The 17,300-nt window shown below is 38.3% G+C and overlaps 2 protein-coding genes across 29 annotated transcripts in view; one reads left to right on the plus strand and one right to left on the minus strand.

Annotated features, from left to right (window-relative positions):
* The window catches only part of Erich1 (glutamate-rich 1), a gene marked incomplete at its 5' end in the record, with an annotated part of 52,793,804 nt that overhangs the window by 3,581,318 nt on the left and 49,195,186 nt on the right, over positions 1-17,300 (plus strand).
* The window catches only part of Ddx60 (DEXD/H-box helicase 60), a 120,930-nt gene that overhangs the window by 61,208 nt on the left and 42,422 nt on the right, over positions 1-17,300 (minus strand). For 14 of the 29 annotated variants that reach the window (XR_015639265.1, XR_015639259.1, XR_015639266.1 and 11 more), the window contains 7 exons: positions 16,991-17,146; positions 15,030-15,135; positions 14,505-14,620; positions 9,253-9,410; positions 5,464-5,716; positions 2,318-2,484; positions 519-674 (listed from right to left, as the gene is read on the minus strand). Coding sequence is in view for 15 of the 29 variants with exons in the window: in XM_087587263.1 (XP_087443389.1) it covers positions 519-674; positions 2,318-2,484; positions 5,464-5,716; positions 9,253-9,410; positions 14,505-14,620; positions 15,030-15,135; positions 16,991-17,146 (1,112 nt within the window). In the remaining 14 variants the exon portion in view is untranslated. The remainder of the gene's footprint in view (positions 1-518; positions 675-2,317; positions 2,485-5,463; positions 5,717-9,252; positions 9,411-14,504; positions 14,621-15,029; positions 15,136-16,990; positions 17,147-17,300) is intronic. The other 15 variants (XR_015639270.1, XR_015639269.1, XR_015639267.1 and 12 more) reach the window with 3 other exon arrangements.

The following is a 17,300-nucleotide window of genomic DNA, read 5'->3' on the forward strand; positions in this document are numbered from 1 at the left end:
TGTATGTGTGTATATGTGTGTGTGTATGTGTGTGTGTGTGTGTGAGTGTTACAGAAAAATATGTAGAATGGTAACATGTGCAGTCTGTAAACATATAAACAGTTTCCCATTGTTTGAACTACCCAAACGTCCTGGTGAATATTTACATTGTTTACATACGACATTCAAATGACAGAAAGAAAACCTGGAGCCTGGTACGAAATGGTAATAGCTGCATAGCACAGACATCTCTAAGCTTTGACTCTCTCTATATGGATCCATCCAATATCTCACCAAGGAAATACTCTACATAGCGAATGAATTCTTAAATGTCTTTAAATGGAAAAAAAATTAGTCAAACAGCAAAGTGCTTTAAGTGAAATGATTTTGAATTGAAGTAACTGAATATTATGCAGTTCCATGATAAGGGCAAATATGAACATCCCAACACAAACGAGGAGAGGCAACTGTAATGCTAAAAGCTCCTGCACTCATACACAATTACAAAATATAATCATTCTTCTTATTCATGTTTTTACCTGCCACGTGTCAGGAATAAAGTCTTGGACCCTGGGGTCTGGGTCTTTCCTTTCTTCTCGTATCAGATAGTGACCCATATACTGTAGTTGGAACCGAGCTGGCCCAATCCCAACTGAGTATTTCTTTTTCGTCATCTTTACGTCATCTGCTGTGTCCTGCATTGTTTTAAAAGATTACTTTGAAAGCAATTTAAACAGTTGAGATACTTACGACTGAATTCTTCTCTATGGAAAACACCTTTTAAACATCATGAAGACCTTACCACTTTCCTGAAGTATAAATAAAGCAGTGGATTTTAATATTTTCAAATGGTTACGCTAATATTTGTGGCTACAACCTGACATATCTAAAATAAGTAAACAGCCATTATAGATTTGAGTTGTTTTGCTAGTATTAAGTATAAGGTTAATCTTTAAAGTCTGCATAAATCATCTGACATTTAGTGTGCATAGCCAAGTTGTATAAAACATTTCCAATTCTCGATTAATTCAACCTTTTGGCAGTTGGATTAACTAAGACACTACTCTCTATTAAAAACAAACCTAAACGAGATGACTGTATTTAAAGGATGCTTTGTGCTAAGTCTGGCATGGCTCTTAGTAAAGGTGGAATGACATAGTTCCTGCCCCTGGATCAGGACCAACAGTAAGGATGAAATATGAATTATATGAGGGGCTCCATAGATCTAAAGGAATAGAAGCAGCTACACTATGAGCCAGCTTGTCAGAAAGATACTGAGGAAGGATATAAAGAGATTTAAGGAGTTATGATCCCAAGGCAAGATTCCACTGTGCTGAGTTCTTTTGGTTTATGCTTACAAAGGCAGACAGATTCCTGAGTTCAGATCAGACTGGAACAGAGGGAATTTAGGTTCAGGCACAGGTATAGTAGAAAAGGTGGTATCAGGGTGAGGTTTCTCCCACTCAGCTGTTCTTGTGTTTGCTATCTCTTCCTAAGAATCAAGGGGCTACTATCATGGAATGCTACTGATTCATGGGAGGGTCAAAAAGGAACCTGGAGTAAATGACTGAGCTGTTATATAAATAAAAAACATTGGACATTTGGTCTGCATGAGGTGAGCTAGGAGAAAGCAATAGCAGCTCTCTTTTAGAATTTTTCTCTAGTGAAAGCTGAGCTTTCTAGAGAAGAGTGAACACAGCTCTCCAAGAATTTTTTTCTAACAGAATTTCTGATTTTAGTAGGAAGATTCGTGGAGAGCATATACAGTTCTTTTAGAACTTTCCATAGCTGTTTTAGAGTTTTTTTCTAATAAGATTTCTAACCTTGGTCGAAAATCCCAAGAATTACTTAGAGATCGAAGAAAACCCTTTTTAGAATGTTTATAAGAAGCTATCTAGAGAAGGCTGTTTGAAAAGCAAACACAGTTCTTTTAGAATTTTTTTTCTGACTTTGTTCAGAACACACATGAGTTTCCCAGAGAGCTTTTAGAACTTTTACTAGCAGAAAGCTAGCTGTCTCAAACAGAGAGTTTTTTAGAAGAGCAAGGGAAAGCTGTCTAGAGCAGAGCACAACACAATGAGACAGTGGTCTGGAAAGCTGTCTCGAGCGCACTACAGAGCCAAAAGCTATGTACAGAGAGCTGTCTAGGAAGCCATCTCCAGCAGGACACATGCCACCAGCCTGGACCCACAATTTGACTAAGACTTAGAGTTTTGTTTTTTCTACTCCCAGACACCCCTGCTCTCAAAACACCTCCCCCAAGACAAGGCTGTCCCTTGGAAGCTTTGCATACAGCAAATAACAGTTCAGTAAAAATGAAGCTATCGCAAAACATTACCTGGGTTGGACATAAAGAATCTGCTAGCTCATAAAACCCTAAATACGTAAGACATCTGGCTATGAGTTTTTGATCTGCTTCTTGCAAAAATTCAGATTGTTTTTCCAACAAGGAGTGGATCCTCTTCATCATGTTGACAGCTATGTTGAAGTCTTTTGTGGTTTTACCTTGGTACAAAATATAAATAATAAAATTGTTATAAAAGCCATCAAAATAACAAATGTTAATTAATGGAGCTCAAGCATCTAGCTTATTAGTCTTCAACACCTAAGGACACTCACTCTCTTACTCACCATTAATAGATATTTTGGAATAGAAAAGACTAGATAAAAATCTTACCATTCAAAATTAAAGTATGGTTAAAATGTAATGTGTATAGAACTTTATAGTGAATTACACATCCTTTCTCTGTCTTATAGTGCCAAGTCTCCTCTGCTCAAGAAAAAAAATTTAAATATAATATTATAATCTTGGCAATATTCATTTAGCCCTATTGTAATCTACCAGCAATCCTGGATATAAGCCCTGAATCCCTTCTTTCAGTGCAATTCATCTCTTCCAGCTATCATATCCAGACTCTGAAAACCTGTCCACTTCTCTAGCGTTGTATACACTGTTTGTTTCTCCCCTCTGCTAACCTTTCCATTCTCACCTCGACTGTCCTGGTTCTGCTCTTCTTTTAGTTAGTGTACACTCCCGCCTATTTACCAAGTATTACCAATCCCATACTGAAAGCTGCTATCCAAGACTCTACCAAGCCAATGTAATAGAGGTCGTACCCTCCGGGATCATCCGGTTCACTTACAGAATATATGATATGTGATTGGCTCACATGGAGCATTAGAAACTACAGGTGTTAGGAGTCAGACTCCCGAGGAAGCATTTATGGAAATACATTTCATGAACTGGATGTGGAGGGTAAGTAAAACTTGGTTGTACGAAAAATAAGGACAAGGACATCTGTGCCAGTTACTACTCTTAGTTTCTCTATCTACCATGTATTTACAAAGATTTCTTATGTCTCTATGCCATTACTAATTCTACATACCTGGGGGGAAGTATGTTTACAGGTACCCCTTGTGGTTCAAGTGGCCTATGACTAAGTTCTGACTCATGATATCTGAGTAAAAGATTTTGGTACCCAGGAACGTACACAGAAGGAGGGCTAGGGAGCGGGAGAGACAGCTCCATGGTAAGAACAGCTGCCTTTCTTACAAAGTGGGATTCTCAGCCATAATGTCAGAATTCTCATAATGACCTGGAACCCCAGCTTCAGGGAATCTGATGCCTTCTTATACATCAGTGGTCATCGCACACACGTGCACACGCACATGTGCACAAAAATAAAAACTTTAGTGTGCACATGGAGACTAAGCGGGAGCTATGTAATTGACTTATAAAAGGTCACAACTCTGGGCATGGAAATAAGAATGTTGAATTTCTGATATCTCCTTAACAGCCTGCCTCTGCTTCTACCAAGAACCATGGGTCCTGCCCAATTTCTTGTTACTGGACAGAAGAACCTGGAAATTCCAGAAGGAGCTTTGTTTTAAATTTAAAGCACCTACAGGTGATCTCTAAATGAAATAAAGCATTATATTCTTTAAGCCACCGATCTCTGTTGGTGGCATCTAACTGCAAATCCTGGTTCAGTGTCTTGGTTGGCGAGAAAGATAAATATACACTAAGGTAAAGCACACACTTTTAACCAGTTTACATATCTCTTATCTACTCAGTCCTACTTTATCCTCATTTTCTTATCTCTGTGTCTTCTCCTGTTTCTGTCCATAGAAATTGTAAAGGACCATACATGGCACCCTCATTGACCTTGGAAGAAGTCTGTATAGTAGGGGTAATCAGTATTGAAGTCTGCAAGCTCGGTGTTGACGGTAAATCTTATAAGATCTAGAGGGCCTCTGAAAATGCTTCTAAGAGATTACCTCTATTAGCCTAATTGACACAGGAAACCCCATCTTAACTGTGAGTAGAACTGTGCCCTCTGCAGGAATCTTGGCCTATATAGAAATGGAACTGAGGTAAGCACGCATTTATCCATACCTCTCTGCCTTCCTATTGTGGATATGATGTGACCAGTAATTCAGCTCCTGCTACTTTGATACATGCCACCTCATGATGAACCCTATATCCTTGAGCTGACAGACAGAATATCATCTTTCTCCATTAAGTTGTTTTTCTCAAAGTATTTTATCATAGCAACCAAGTGGAAACTAAGTTAGGCAAACACACACCAACTTATCCAGGAAGAAAATGTTTATATATCAGAACTCAAAATGGAGTGATGGGTTCTTCCCTCTGTGCCTGACTGTTATTGGGTTTGTTAACTGTGCTCTCTACTCAGTCAGCAGTGAGTTTAAACCTATTGTTAACTGTGCTTAGCGATGTTCTATGTCTTCACTGTTGGCCAACTCACTGAGATTTCAGTGCTCATTGATTACAGAGGCTGTAATCCTTTGTAAGTCTTATGTTGTGGTTTGCCCTGAAGTTATCTGTATTTTGACGCTAATTCCACTGCCCCAAGGACAGCTACCTAGTCATGTACTCAGAAGTCAGATGACTTCACCAGAACCACCACTGACTTTGTGAGGGGCAGGTACAGGATAGAAGGAAGCCTGTCATTGGAGGAGAAGGAAGGATGGGAGGAAGAGAAGTTTGAAGGAGGAGGAGGAGACTAAGAGAGAGAGGAAGAGACAGGACAGGAGGGAGAGAGGCAGAGAAGCTGTGGCAGGACAAGATGGCAGGTGATGTTAAGATTCTACTCTGTGTATTTACAGGTTGTTATTAATGTTCTCAAGGGATGGATGGTACCAGGCTTTGTATGTTTAAGTGGGCAATTATATCTTATCAATTGGGTCAAAGATTATTGTGTTGTGTGTTCTTTTATGTGAAGGTTTGAGTGTAGGAAAGTGCGTGGCTGGGATGTGTTTCTGCCAAGATATCTAGTAGATATCTTGGGGCACTGCAGTGCGGACCTAGTGGGGCAAAGCAACACCGTTACTTTTTATTTTTATATTTTTACAACAACAGTCCTCCTATACAGATTTCTCATTAACGAGTGACAAAACACCATCCCTGCATCTCTATGACCTCTCTACTTCAAGGGAAGCCAAGGGTTATACACCTCATACCTTCAGCTCGGCAATGTTCCTTCCAGGCTTTCAAGCAAGCCTGTAACCCAACTCTCTCAGCCTGAGTTTTCACTGAGCTACTTTTACATGATTTCAAGAACTCTTCCAGCTTCTTTATTCCAGAGTTTAAATTCCTTCTCATCTCCTCCTCGATAGAAAATGACAGGGCACTCCATTTTTGCCCTTCTTTTTGTTCTTCCTCAGCAATTAATCTCTTTTTATTCTCTCTTACAATTATTTCAGCCTTGGTCTTCTGTCCAAATGGAAAAAAACACATCTCATAATGGGAAAGAACTATGTTGAATGCACATTTCTTGAATTAAATGATATTTTAAGTATGTACTGATGATTTTGACCAACATCCTATAGTTGAATAATCATAATAGATGCTTTTTTAATTAAGACACTGTTGATTGAAACCATAATATTTTAACTCAGTGAATATAAAGACTTGCTATGGATTATTTCTTAAATATCTAGGTAGTTTTAAAAATAAAAGAGTAAATGTAATAAAATCAAAGACATTTTGCAACGAGTCCTTCATATCTCTATGCAATGATACCTGCTTTTCTCTCTAGGATTTTTCTGGGACTTCCTGCTGCCTTTTCTACCAAGTCACCTTTCTATTCCCTACATGATTGTGATATTTCTATTGTGATCTCTTTCTGACCCTATATTTCATTCCTCTGCCAAGGATCTATCAAACTTCTCAAGGTTTACTACATCTGTACATACATGCATAATTCTTCCTTTTTAGACTACTGCCTTGATACATGCCACCTCATGATGAACCCTGTATCCTTGAGCTGGCAGGAAGAATATTGTCTTTCTCCATTAAGTTGTTTTTATCAAAGTATTTTATCATAGCAACCAAGTGGAAACTAAGTTAGGCAGACACACACCAACTTATCCAAGAGATCCTTGAGATAAAATTGCACCAAAGTTACCTGGATTGCCTAAGCCAAATGCATTTAGTCCTTAATGTTTAATGAGTAAATAAGAGAAGAGGGCTGAAAGCAAGGAGTGCATAAAGATTATATGCAAACATATGTATGTATATGGATATGTGCATGTATATAATGTATATGTATATAATACATATACACATATAATTTGACTTACTTAAATAAACATTTTCAACTGATTTAAAGACAATATGTACCCACTTTTATTATGGCTTTGTAGACCTGTTTTATTTCACTTTACATAGACACATTAGAGGGCCGGTGACATGGTTCAGCAAGTAAACGTGATTGTCTTACAAGCCTGATGCTCATGTCCAATTCCAAGAATCTATGTAAATGTGCAAGGAGAGGACTCCACAAATCTTTCTTCTGACCTCCATATACATATACTGGTACATACACACCATGGCATCTCCCCCCATTGCCCTCCACATACACAGCACAGCATCTCCCCATTGCCCTCCATATACACACCATGGCATCTCCCCATTGATGCCCACATACATATCATGACATTCTCTTCACTGATTTTCACATATACAGGATAGCATCCCCTCTCATTTACCTTCATATACATACCATGGCACCCCCACATTCATAATATGCACACACCGAAACAATAAATAAAAAGTAATTTTTAAAAGACAAATTAGAGAATTATGTTAGCAAAAGAATTCTGACAAAAAAGTCCATTATTCAGGTTAGTCATGGCAATAAGACTTAAACATGCATCTATAATAAGGTCATATTTAGCTGCTGATTTCTCAAACTAATTCCAATCAATAATATTTTAGGTTTCCCATCACTTAAACTTGCAAGGAAGTGTTTACAAGTGTAAGTCCATTTGCCTCAGTTTTTCTACTTAAGACAATGGAAAGCCTTAGACTTTTGTTAAGCACAGAGCTCCCTTTGTCTCAGATGTGAAGACTTATTACCCTGTTGGTCATAGAGGACATCTACAAAAAGTTAATGGTGTGGAATATCTTGGATGGCTCATTTAATTTTTAAAATTGGGAATGGTGAAACTTATACTTCTTTTCAGTCTGCTTATGCTGTGTGGTGAGAGAATTTGCCAGCTTGTTACTTTATAACAGAGAAGACAACCAGACAGAGAAGAAAGAGGAGGAAGAAGAGGAGAAGGAACAGAAGGGAAAAAATACTCTTCCTTCCCTCCTCCTTCTCCTCCTCCTCCTGTTCCTATATGAACAGGGAAAGAATTCGTTGATTTGGGTATGAAACTGAAAAGGTTCCAACCATGAGAAAGAGGCAATGATGGTAAGCAGGAACTTATTAGACTTGCTTTTGAGGAGCCAGGGTGGGAGGATGGGGGAGGGGAATGGGAAGGAAGGATGAGCCAGTCACCATTCCTCAGTGGATCTGTGAAGCAGTTCAAGGAGCAAAGACTCCCCCTGGCGTTAACATGAGGTGAGTACAAACAGTGCAATGCTGTCTGTTTATTCTAACTATTATATGAGAGAGCTGTTGTTAGTCCCCTAAATGGGCTGCCCTTAAGAGCTGTGGAACTTGAACTTCCATGCCTGTTAATTAGTTGCATACCTGGCAAAGAAATAGCACTTGTTGTTGCTTTTCTCCAAAACACAAGCCCCCAGAAATGAAAAGTTTAAAAAAACCCTTTTGTGTTCTTTGCGGGGGGGGGGGGGGCGCTCTTCTCAGGCTTCGCTTCTGATGACTTTACCACACTAACTGCCTCTGGTAAGGTTGACCTATCACAATTCCTCCCCCACTGGGTTCTCCACAGTGTATCAAAACGACCAGTACTAAAACCCTTCCCATGAAATAAACACCTTCTGAGCTTTGGCGCCCACTAAAGGCTAAGGAGTTTAATTTATAAAGAGTGATTTTCATCTAAAGTCATCAAATTAGTTAAATCCGGTTTTAAAAAATAATCTTGCACAGGAATATGGTCATAAATACTAACATATAATTTTCAAACATTATCTTAGTACATTAGTGTAGAAATAAATTGAGGTTTTATCCCCTGTATTTTATCCTCAATTAGGGCCTTTGGATACAAAAATGGCAGAAAATGATAATAGTAAGGTAAGTGGAAAAAGGATGCAAACTGTATGGGAAAAGGAAATAAACGACCTTAACTTTGCACCTGAAAAACAGGGTCAGTGCAGTAATTATTTAAATACTTTGGAAAAGATGCAGAAATTTTATGTAATTCAAGCAAAGAAACCTATGTGTTTCGTGTTATTTTTGCTACATTTGTAAAAACCTTCTGACTCTTATTAGCTAATAAACTATATCTTAATGTTATTGCAAAATTTTAAACCAAACCTTTAGTCACCTAACACTCTATTTGCTTCTCTAAATACAGATATATCATTACATAGAGAGGATTATACATAATAATTTCTATACATTAGACTTTCTATGCAGGTATGATAATATTTTTGTGTTTGTTACTTTTCGGTATTGCAATAAAACACCATGACCAAGATAACTTGTTGATGAAAGTTGCTATTTTTGCTTATGATTCCAGAGGAATAAGGATCCATTATGGCTGTGCAGAAGCAGGACATCTGGAGCTAGAAGCCGAAAGTTTACATCTTAAACTGCAAGCAGAGAGCCAACTCAAAGAGCAACTCTATAAACGCTCAAAGCTGGCCTCCAGTAACATGCTGTCTCCAGCAAGGACTGCCTCCTGAGCCTGTCCAACTGGGCTGCCAACTGAGGCCACACATTCAAACGCTGAGGCTGTAGGAGACATCGCATTCAAACCAGTACAGCCATACAACTAAGAAAGGAAGACATCTATGGAGAGATTTTTATAATAATAAAATTGACAGAAACATACATGTGCCTTTGTTCTCTTAGACTTAATACAATCCTTCTTTGGCTTAGGACCTTCAGTTGTGATCATCTTTGAAGTGACTGATTCTAATGAGCTCCCATATAATCGTTGAAAACGATGATACTTCTGCAAACGTGAAAGATAATAGGGGTCTTTTTTGTCTGAAAAAAAGAAAAAATGTAAATAAAATTTCTATGATTTATTAGTAGCATCTCTCTAAATCTTCACATCATTCTGTACCCAGGCAGTATTCATTCTATTATAGAACAGTAATGTTACATAATCAGTTTTGTCAGAGAAGGTATCTTAAATTAGGCAATCTCATCCATATAACTTTTAACATATCTACAAAAGCGACACTTTTTAAACTTTTTTTTTGTCTATAGAATTAAACCTAGTATTCCAGGCACGCAGGTTAAGGGCTCTACCACTGGCCAACAACTCCCAGCAACTCTAACACTTCCAAGACAAGTTTTCATTGCCTACTTCCAAAAGAAATACCAAGATTTTTTTTTTAATTTTATTGATCAAATGTGCTTTCTGACAATTCATATATTGTGTGATTCGTATATTCTGTACTCTAATTACTTACTGTCCTAGTTAGGGTTTCCATTGCTGTGAAGAGACACCATCATCAAGTGTCTTATAAAAGACATTTAGTTGTGGCTGCCTTACAGATTCAGAGGTTCAGCCCATTATCATCAAGGCAGGAAGCATGGCAGCATCCAGGCAGGCGTGGCACTACAGAAGGAGCTTAGAGTTCTATGTCCTTCTCTGACTGCATTCAGAAGAAGACTGGCTCCAGGCAGCAAGGAAAAAAGTCTCAAAGCCCACCCCAAAACTAACACACTTCCTCCAAGGCTTTACCTCCTAATAGTGCTGTTTCCTGAGTCATATTCAAACCGACACATTCCACTCCCTGGCACCCATAGGCTTGTTTAAATACATGAGTCTGTGGGGGCCATACCTAGCAAGTACATTTAGTCCAACTTCAAATGTTCCATAGTCTATAAGAGTTTCAACAACGTTAAAAGTTCAAAGTTCGAAGTTGGGGATTTAGCTCAGTGGTAGAGCGCTTGCCTAGGAAGCGCAAGGCCCTGGGTTCGGTCCCCAGCTCCGAAAAAAAAGAACAAAAAAAAAAAAGTTCAAAGTTCAAAAATTCTTCTGAGATTTAATCACTTAACTGCAATCCCATATAAAGTCAAAAATCCAAAAGCAGATCACATACCTCCAACTTCACAGGATATACATGATAATTCCAAAACATCATAGTAAGGAAATATTGGACCAAAGCAAGACCTAAAAACAGCTGGGCAAATTCTAAACTGTGCATCTTCATGTTCTCCGCCTTTACATGTTCTTGTTCCAATGTCTGGGATCCACACACAATCTTCAAGGCTTCTCCAAGAGGCTCACATCACTTCTCCAGCTCTGCCCTCTGTAGCACTCTAAGCTCAGGTTGATCCACTCCACTGCCGCTGCTCTTCTTGGTGATCATCCATGGTACTGACATCTCCAAAACTCTGGGGTCGTCAACTGCAACTAGGCTTCACCAATAGCCTCACATAGACTCCCTTTACAGTGCCATGCCTCAACTTCTTTGTATGACTCCTTCAGTCCTGGGCCATCAACTGCAACTGAGGCTTCACCTTCACCAATGGCCTCTTCTGGCCTCTAATAGTGACAAGTCTCAGCTGCTCTCCATGACCCCTACATGCCTTCAAAACCAGTGCCATCTGGGTGATTCTTGCACATTACCAAGTCCAGCTGCAGCACCCATATAACCTTCCCAATCTCTGGAACAGAGCTTCTTCATGCTCTCAGAAAACACTTCCCAGAGGACTGCACTTCAGTGATGCTGGACTCTTCTTAATCACCACTGACTTCTTCGCTCCAGCTGACCACCATCAATTGTCCCAGTTATACCTTCTATTCTTGACTCTAAAGCCAAAGCCACATGGCCAAAGCTGCCTAGTTCTGCTGCTTGTTGGAGCTGGAACTTGGCCCCCTTCTTTTATTGCATTATTACCAGCTTTCTGTTTTCCAACTCCTTTACTGCCTAAGCTTGGCTAACCTGGAACTTACTCTGTAAATTGAACTTGAGCTCAGAGATCTGCATGGTTCTGTCTCCTGAAGGCTGAGAATAAAAGTAAGATTCACTATGTCTGGATTAAATTTTTTTTCATCTAGAACTTGCTCTGTCCCAGGCAGGCCTTGAACTCAGAAATCTGTTTGCCATTGTCTCTGGGGATTAAAGGTGTGTACTAGCATGGCTAGACCTAAGCTTTTCATTACTGAGCCTTGCAAAGCCCTGGTGGGGGACAGAGTGACCAGATCCTGCCCCTAGTATAATGTATATAATGTACATATTTTCACATTCCTCCAAGGAATGTCCTCGCTGTTAACATTAATGACTCCAAGATAATCAGACAGTGTGTGAATCCACGAGTCAAAGGTATAGCTAGTGTCTCAGCAAAATGCTACACTAGGATCTTCAGGATAGCCCTTAAGGCTATAGGAAAGAGCTCTGGATACACACATGAGCTTGAAAATATATACTTTCTCAACTATGCAAAACTGTAAGGATGCATTATGAATTATATGGGGGGCTTCATGAATCTAAAGGAACAAAAACAGCTGTATTAATGAGCCAACTTGTCAGAAAGATACAAAGTCAGGAAGACACAAAGCAGACAGATTCCTGAGTTCAAGGTCAACCTGGGACACAGCAAGGTTAGGCCCATGTGTGGTAGAAATGGTAATTTCAGGACAGAGTCCCACCCAGCTAGTTTATCCTCTGTTCTTAACAGAGACAGGAAGATCTCTGAATTCTTTTGCAATTTTAAAAGAAAATGTGTGCTTTCTATTTCCTAAGAATCAAAGGGTTGGGGTCACAGGATGCTGATTCATAAAATCATTAAAAAGGAACCTGAAATAAATAACTGAACTGATATGTAAATAAAAAATTGGGCTTTTGGTCTGCATGAGATGAGCTAGCAGAAAGGCAATAGCAGAATAGCAGTTCTTTAGAATTTTCTCTAGCAAGAGCTGAACTGTCTGGAGAACCTCTGGAGAGCAAAACAGCTCTTTAAGAATTTTTTTCTTAACAAGATTTCTGACTTGGTCAGAAGATCCAATAATTTTTTTATAGCAGGGTTTTTGACTTTGGTAAGAAAACCCATGAACTATCCAGATAGCTTTTAGAATTCTTCTAGCAGAGACAGATGTCTTAACCAGAAAGTTTTTATAATAGCAAAAAAGAGAAAAACAAAACAAAAAACAAACCTATCTAGAAGAGAGCAGAATGCACACACACACACACACACACACACACACACACACACACACACACACACACACAGGGGTGGGGGGAGATGGTAGTCATCTCATCAGAACCTAGGCTGCCACCTTAGATCCCCAATTTGACTTCCGGTCATTCTTTTCTCTGTTCCAGATACCCCTTCTCTCAGAAGCCCTATCAATGTTGAGGCTGGTCCTGGTATTTCATGGCCACTATTCCTCAAGATCCAGATCAAAAGACTGTGTCTTCCAGCCTTAAGATCTGGATTACAAGTGTGCCTTCCATTTCTGGATTGTAGTTCATTCCAAATGAAAACAATAACCAGGTGATAACACCTGACATGATATAACTATTCCTTGTTCAACTGAAAACACGAACAATAAGCTCAGCTGGGTGGGATCCTGCCCCGAGATCACCACTCCCTTAATCTGTTTATCTCCTTGAACATGGGATTCAGTTCAATTTTACTTCCTGGTGCCCCTTTATTACTTGAACAATACATTTTGTACTTTCTCGTTTTAAGCTTGCTGTACTTGATCAAAATGTTTTTCATGAGAGTAAACCAGAAAACAAAGTCTATTCTGGGCATTTGTGAGACATCCTTTGTCCATGCAATTAATCTGAGACTCTTCACCTTAGTCTCAGACAGACTCTTCAGACAGGGGCAGAAGCAGCAACATTTTTCACCAAAATATCATAAGGATGATCTCCAGAGTTCAAATCACCCTCAGCACCAATGTCTTCCATAGTCCTACTAGGATGACCATTAAGTCTCACTTAAAGCATTCCATGGCTTTCCAAATCTAAAGTCCCCAAATCCACATTCCTTCAAACAAAAACATGGTCAGGCTTATCACAGCCATACCTGACTCCTGGTATAAACTTCTTAGTTAGGGTTTCCATTGCTGTAGACAGACACCCTGACCAATTAAATGTTACAGGTTCAGAGGTTCAGTGCATTATCCTCAAGGCAGGGGCATGGCAGCATCCAAGCAGGCATGGCACTGGAGGAGTTGAGAGTTCTACATCTTGTTCTGAAGACATTCAGAAGGCTGGCTTCCCAGCAGCTAGGGAAGTATCTCAAACCTCAGCCCCAAAGTGACAAACTTCCTCCAACAAAACCACACTCCAATAAGGACACACTCCTTAATAGTGCCACACCCTGGGCCAAGCATATTCAAACTACCACATTTACCCTATTCTCTTTTATATTCTTTTTACTCTGTTATCTCTCCCATCTTCCTAAAAGTCTCTTTTCCAAACTTATATCTTTTTGTTTTGATTCATGACCCATTCATTTTAATCATGACTATTGGTTTGTCTGTGGGTTTGAACAACTAACAATGGTATACAACTGAAGATAATGACTGTCTTTTCTCCAGAATCTCAATATCCAATAGTTCAGCAGTGATGAGTAGGGCTCTATGCGCAAACTCTAGGTGGTTGATTTTTGTTTATATTTTTGTTTTTTAATACATACTGTAAGTATTCCCAGTGTGTACCCTGAGAATAAGCTAAAGAAGGCAGAACCAAGAAGAACACCATCTAAGATATTCTGGTTCCTTGAATTACTGTGTAGGAAAATATAAAGCCCTTATCCTGGGCAATAAATCAGTCATAGAGCTGTAAGCTTAATCTCCATATATTAGATTTCAAAGAACATTCAGATTCCTTAAACAATAAACCATCTTTCCTTAACACAGTGACAAGCTCATGAGACAAAGTTCACATATGTATTCCTCTCCCTATCATACCTACAAGCTCTGTATAAACAACCAACCATCAGGAAACAAAGTGATAATTCTCTATTAACATTCTCCCTGTTATACATCTGAATATCTCATTGACTGTTCTTCCTCAAAACTTTTCATTTATGTTTATAATGCACTTCCTTTTGAAAGAAATATCAGAGTGAAGTAGATTTAAATTCTTTCAACTGAATCAGCAAGCTCACCATCAAAAGTGGCCTTTGTCCTGTCATAATCATCACTCAGGGGTCTGTGGGAATGCCAGTGCACAAGCTCATCAAATTCCTTATGCTTAACCAGTGACGTAACAATGGGGTCATCACTATAAGACAAAAAGAAAAATGTACTTCAAACCCATGCCTCCAAATCCAACACCTTGTAAAACTTTGAAAACCATAATTCCTTTTCCTCTTCCTGGAATACAACATGTGTGATAGAACCCAAAGAGAGTTCTATTAGAAGTTTCAGGAACCAGGACCTCTTCATGTCTCCAACAATCTCAACCATCCCTTGTTTCAATAATTTATCATAATGGTAAGGTGCTTCATTATCCAAATAAAATCATACAGATATCATAAAGAGAGTCAACAGACAATATGTTACACATATAATCTACCATTTTAGATGTGTCATGTTTCTGAAGTTTATTCAGGATAGATTTTCTCAAAGAACTTTAATAAGTAACTTATCCATTCCAAACAGGTATTTATTAAAATATATTTAGGCCTTACCTCTTTAGGAAAGGCAAGTCTTTCAAAATGTCTCTAGTAAACTCATCAACTAAATTACATGATATTGGAATGAAACCTAAATTTGGCATCGTCTCCTGGGAACTTTCTGTAAATACAAAAATTGCCATAAATTTAAATGTGAAATTTTCAGACAGGAAGACAATAATTGTTTTTCAAATTTTCACATTTAAAAACATTTTATATTTACTTTATTTATACTTTATATTCTAATCCCAATCCTGTGCATAAAGCTATTTCCCACACTGAGTCTTTTGGAACATAGTAGAAAATAAACAAACAAGCAAACAAATAAATAAATAGGTCAGTAGATTAAATAAGTAGGCAACTGGGTGACTAAACAGAAAAAGATAGAAGGTAGATACATGATGATGATGAAGATGACAGATTATTAATAGAAGATAAGGAGATAAATAGTAGATAGATAATTTCTGTGGCACTTATTTTCAAATGTTTAATCCTTTCATCATTGTCTACTAAGAGATAAGGAATCTAAAGATAGCAATTTGAGAGATCACATACACAGAGTCAAAAAATGAAATTGAAAAGAGTGAAAGACAAAGGTTATGTGATTGGTATTATTACAGAAGCCTTTTGAACTTCCTTTTGGTTTATAAACAAACATATGCAATAACAGATAGATAAATGACAAAAATGATAAGAAGACAGATAGATGATAGATGAATAAAAAGATAAATGTGCAGATGATAAATAGATATATGAATAAAAAGAGATGTATGGATGATAGATAGATCATAGATAGATAGATAGATAGATAGATAGATAGATAGATAGATAGATGATAGATAGATGATGATAGATAGATAGATAGATAGATAGATGATAGATAGATAGATGATAGATAGATAGATAGATAGATAGATAGATAGATAGATAGATAGAAAATAAATAGATCAGAAGCATTCAATGGCTGTTATAATTGACTAATAAATACTCTTTATTTAACAAAATCATAATTCTCCTGATGCTCTCTGTTCCTGTGTTTGCCCAGACACCTTTTGTAAAAATTAGTTTAGTACTTTTCTCCTTATCATCCACAAAGATCAAGCCAGAAGCAAGGGAATAGCCCTGACTCAGTCCAATTCAAAATAGGAACTAGAGAATACCCTAGCTCTCTTGTTCCTCACTAAAGATGTTTCCAAACTAGTGTGTACTCCATCCCAAGATTCCAAACTCACATCCACCTCCTGTCTTCCAAAGTAGAGAACTCAAGAGTAATTTATTATGCTGCAGACCCAGTATGACTCCTTTTCGCTTCTGTTCATTACAGGCTGGTCTAGGGGAGCTAACCTTTGACTTATGTCCTTATGAGCCTGGGTGGTGTGAAGACTGAGTTCCATCACCACCTGGCTCTGGCCTTGGCTCCTGTGGCTGCTTCCAGGGAAGATACAACAATCTTTACATCTGTGGTTTGCAGTGATTTAGGCAAAAGCTTTCTAAAGTGATTGCTGACTTCTTTCTATTCTTCAGGTTCTCATTCTTCCCCGCCTCCCAACGCACATCTACAGGTTACTTTTGTTGCTACATAAGGCAGATGCTGAGTATGGAGTCACACTGGACTCTCAACTGGTTTAGGTGGTTCTCCTCTTCCCCAGAGTTACCTTGCTGATGTCGCCCACGCTATTGCTGTAAGTGGAACTACCATTATATAAGAGAATCTGAGACTCTTCCATCCACCATTTTAATAAAAAGAAATTTTTCAGTTGACAGAGGTTGTATTGCTAGAAATAGAATTTGCTCAAATCTGTTTTTTATTTTTAAATTGGCAAACTTATTTACAAGAAAAATATGTTTTCAATATTAGTCAAATCACACACCACCACATGAACATGACAACTATATAAAACACATAAATGCTAGAAAATCATTTCTACTTGGAGCTTTAAATTTTTTTCCTCAAAATTAAGTTGGCAATAAATTACCTTTGATTGGCGACAGTGTCTTTTCAATAAAATGAACTTTTGTTGTTCTCAGAGGAGTTGGTTTTCCCACATCAAACTTTTTGACTAACTTTGACACAGTGTCCCAGAGATGTATATACTCTTTCATGATGACATCGCCTACTTTCAAATCCAGGCCTAGATCATAATTAAAATATTCAGTATTAAGAAGCATTGACTTATGTCTAGAACCACATACATGTACCTCCCAATGTGCGTGCACATACACACACACACACACACACACACACACACACACACACACACACACACCTTCACTCAAGTAACCATG

This window comes from Rattus norvegicus, chromosome 16 (assembly GCF_021556685.1).
Source record: "Rattus norvegicus strain SHRSP/BbbUtx chromosome 16, alternate assembly SHRSP_T2T, whole genome shotgun sequence".
Lineage (NCBI taxonomy): Eukaryota > Metazoa > Chordata > Mammalia > Rodentia > Muridae > Rattus > Rattus norvegicus.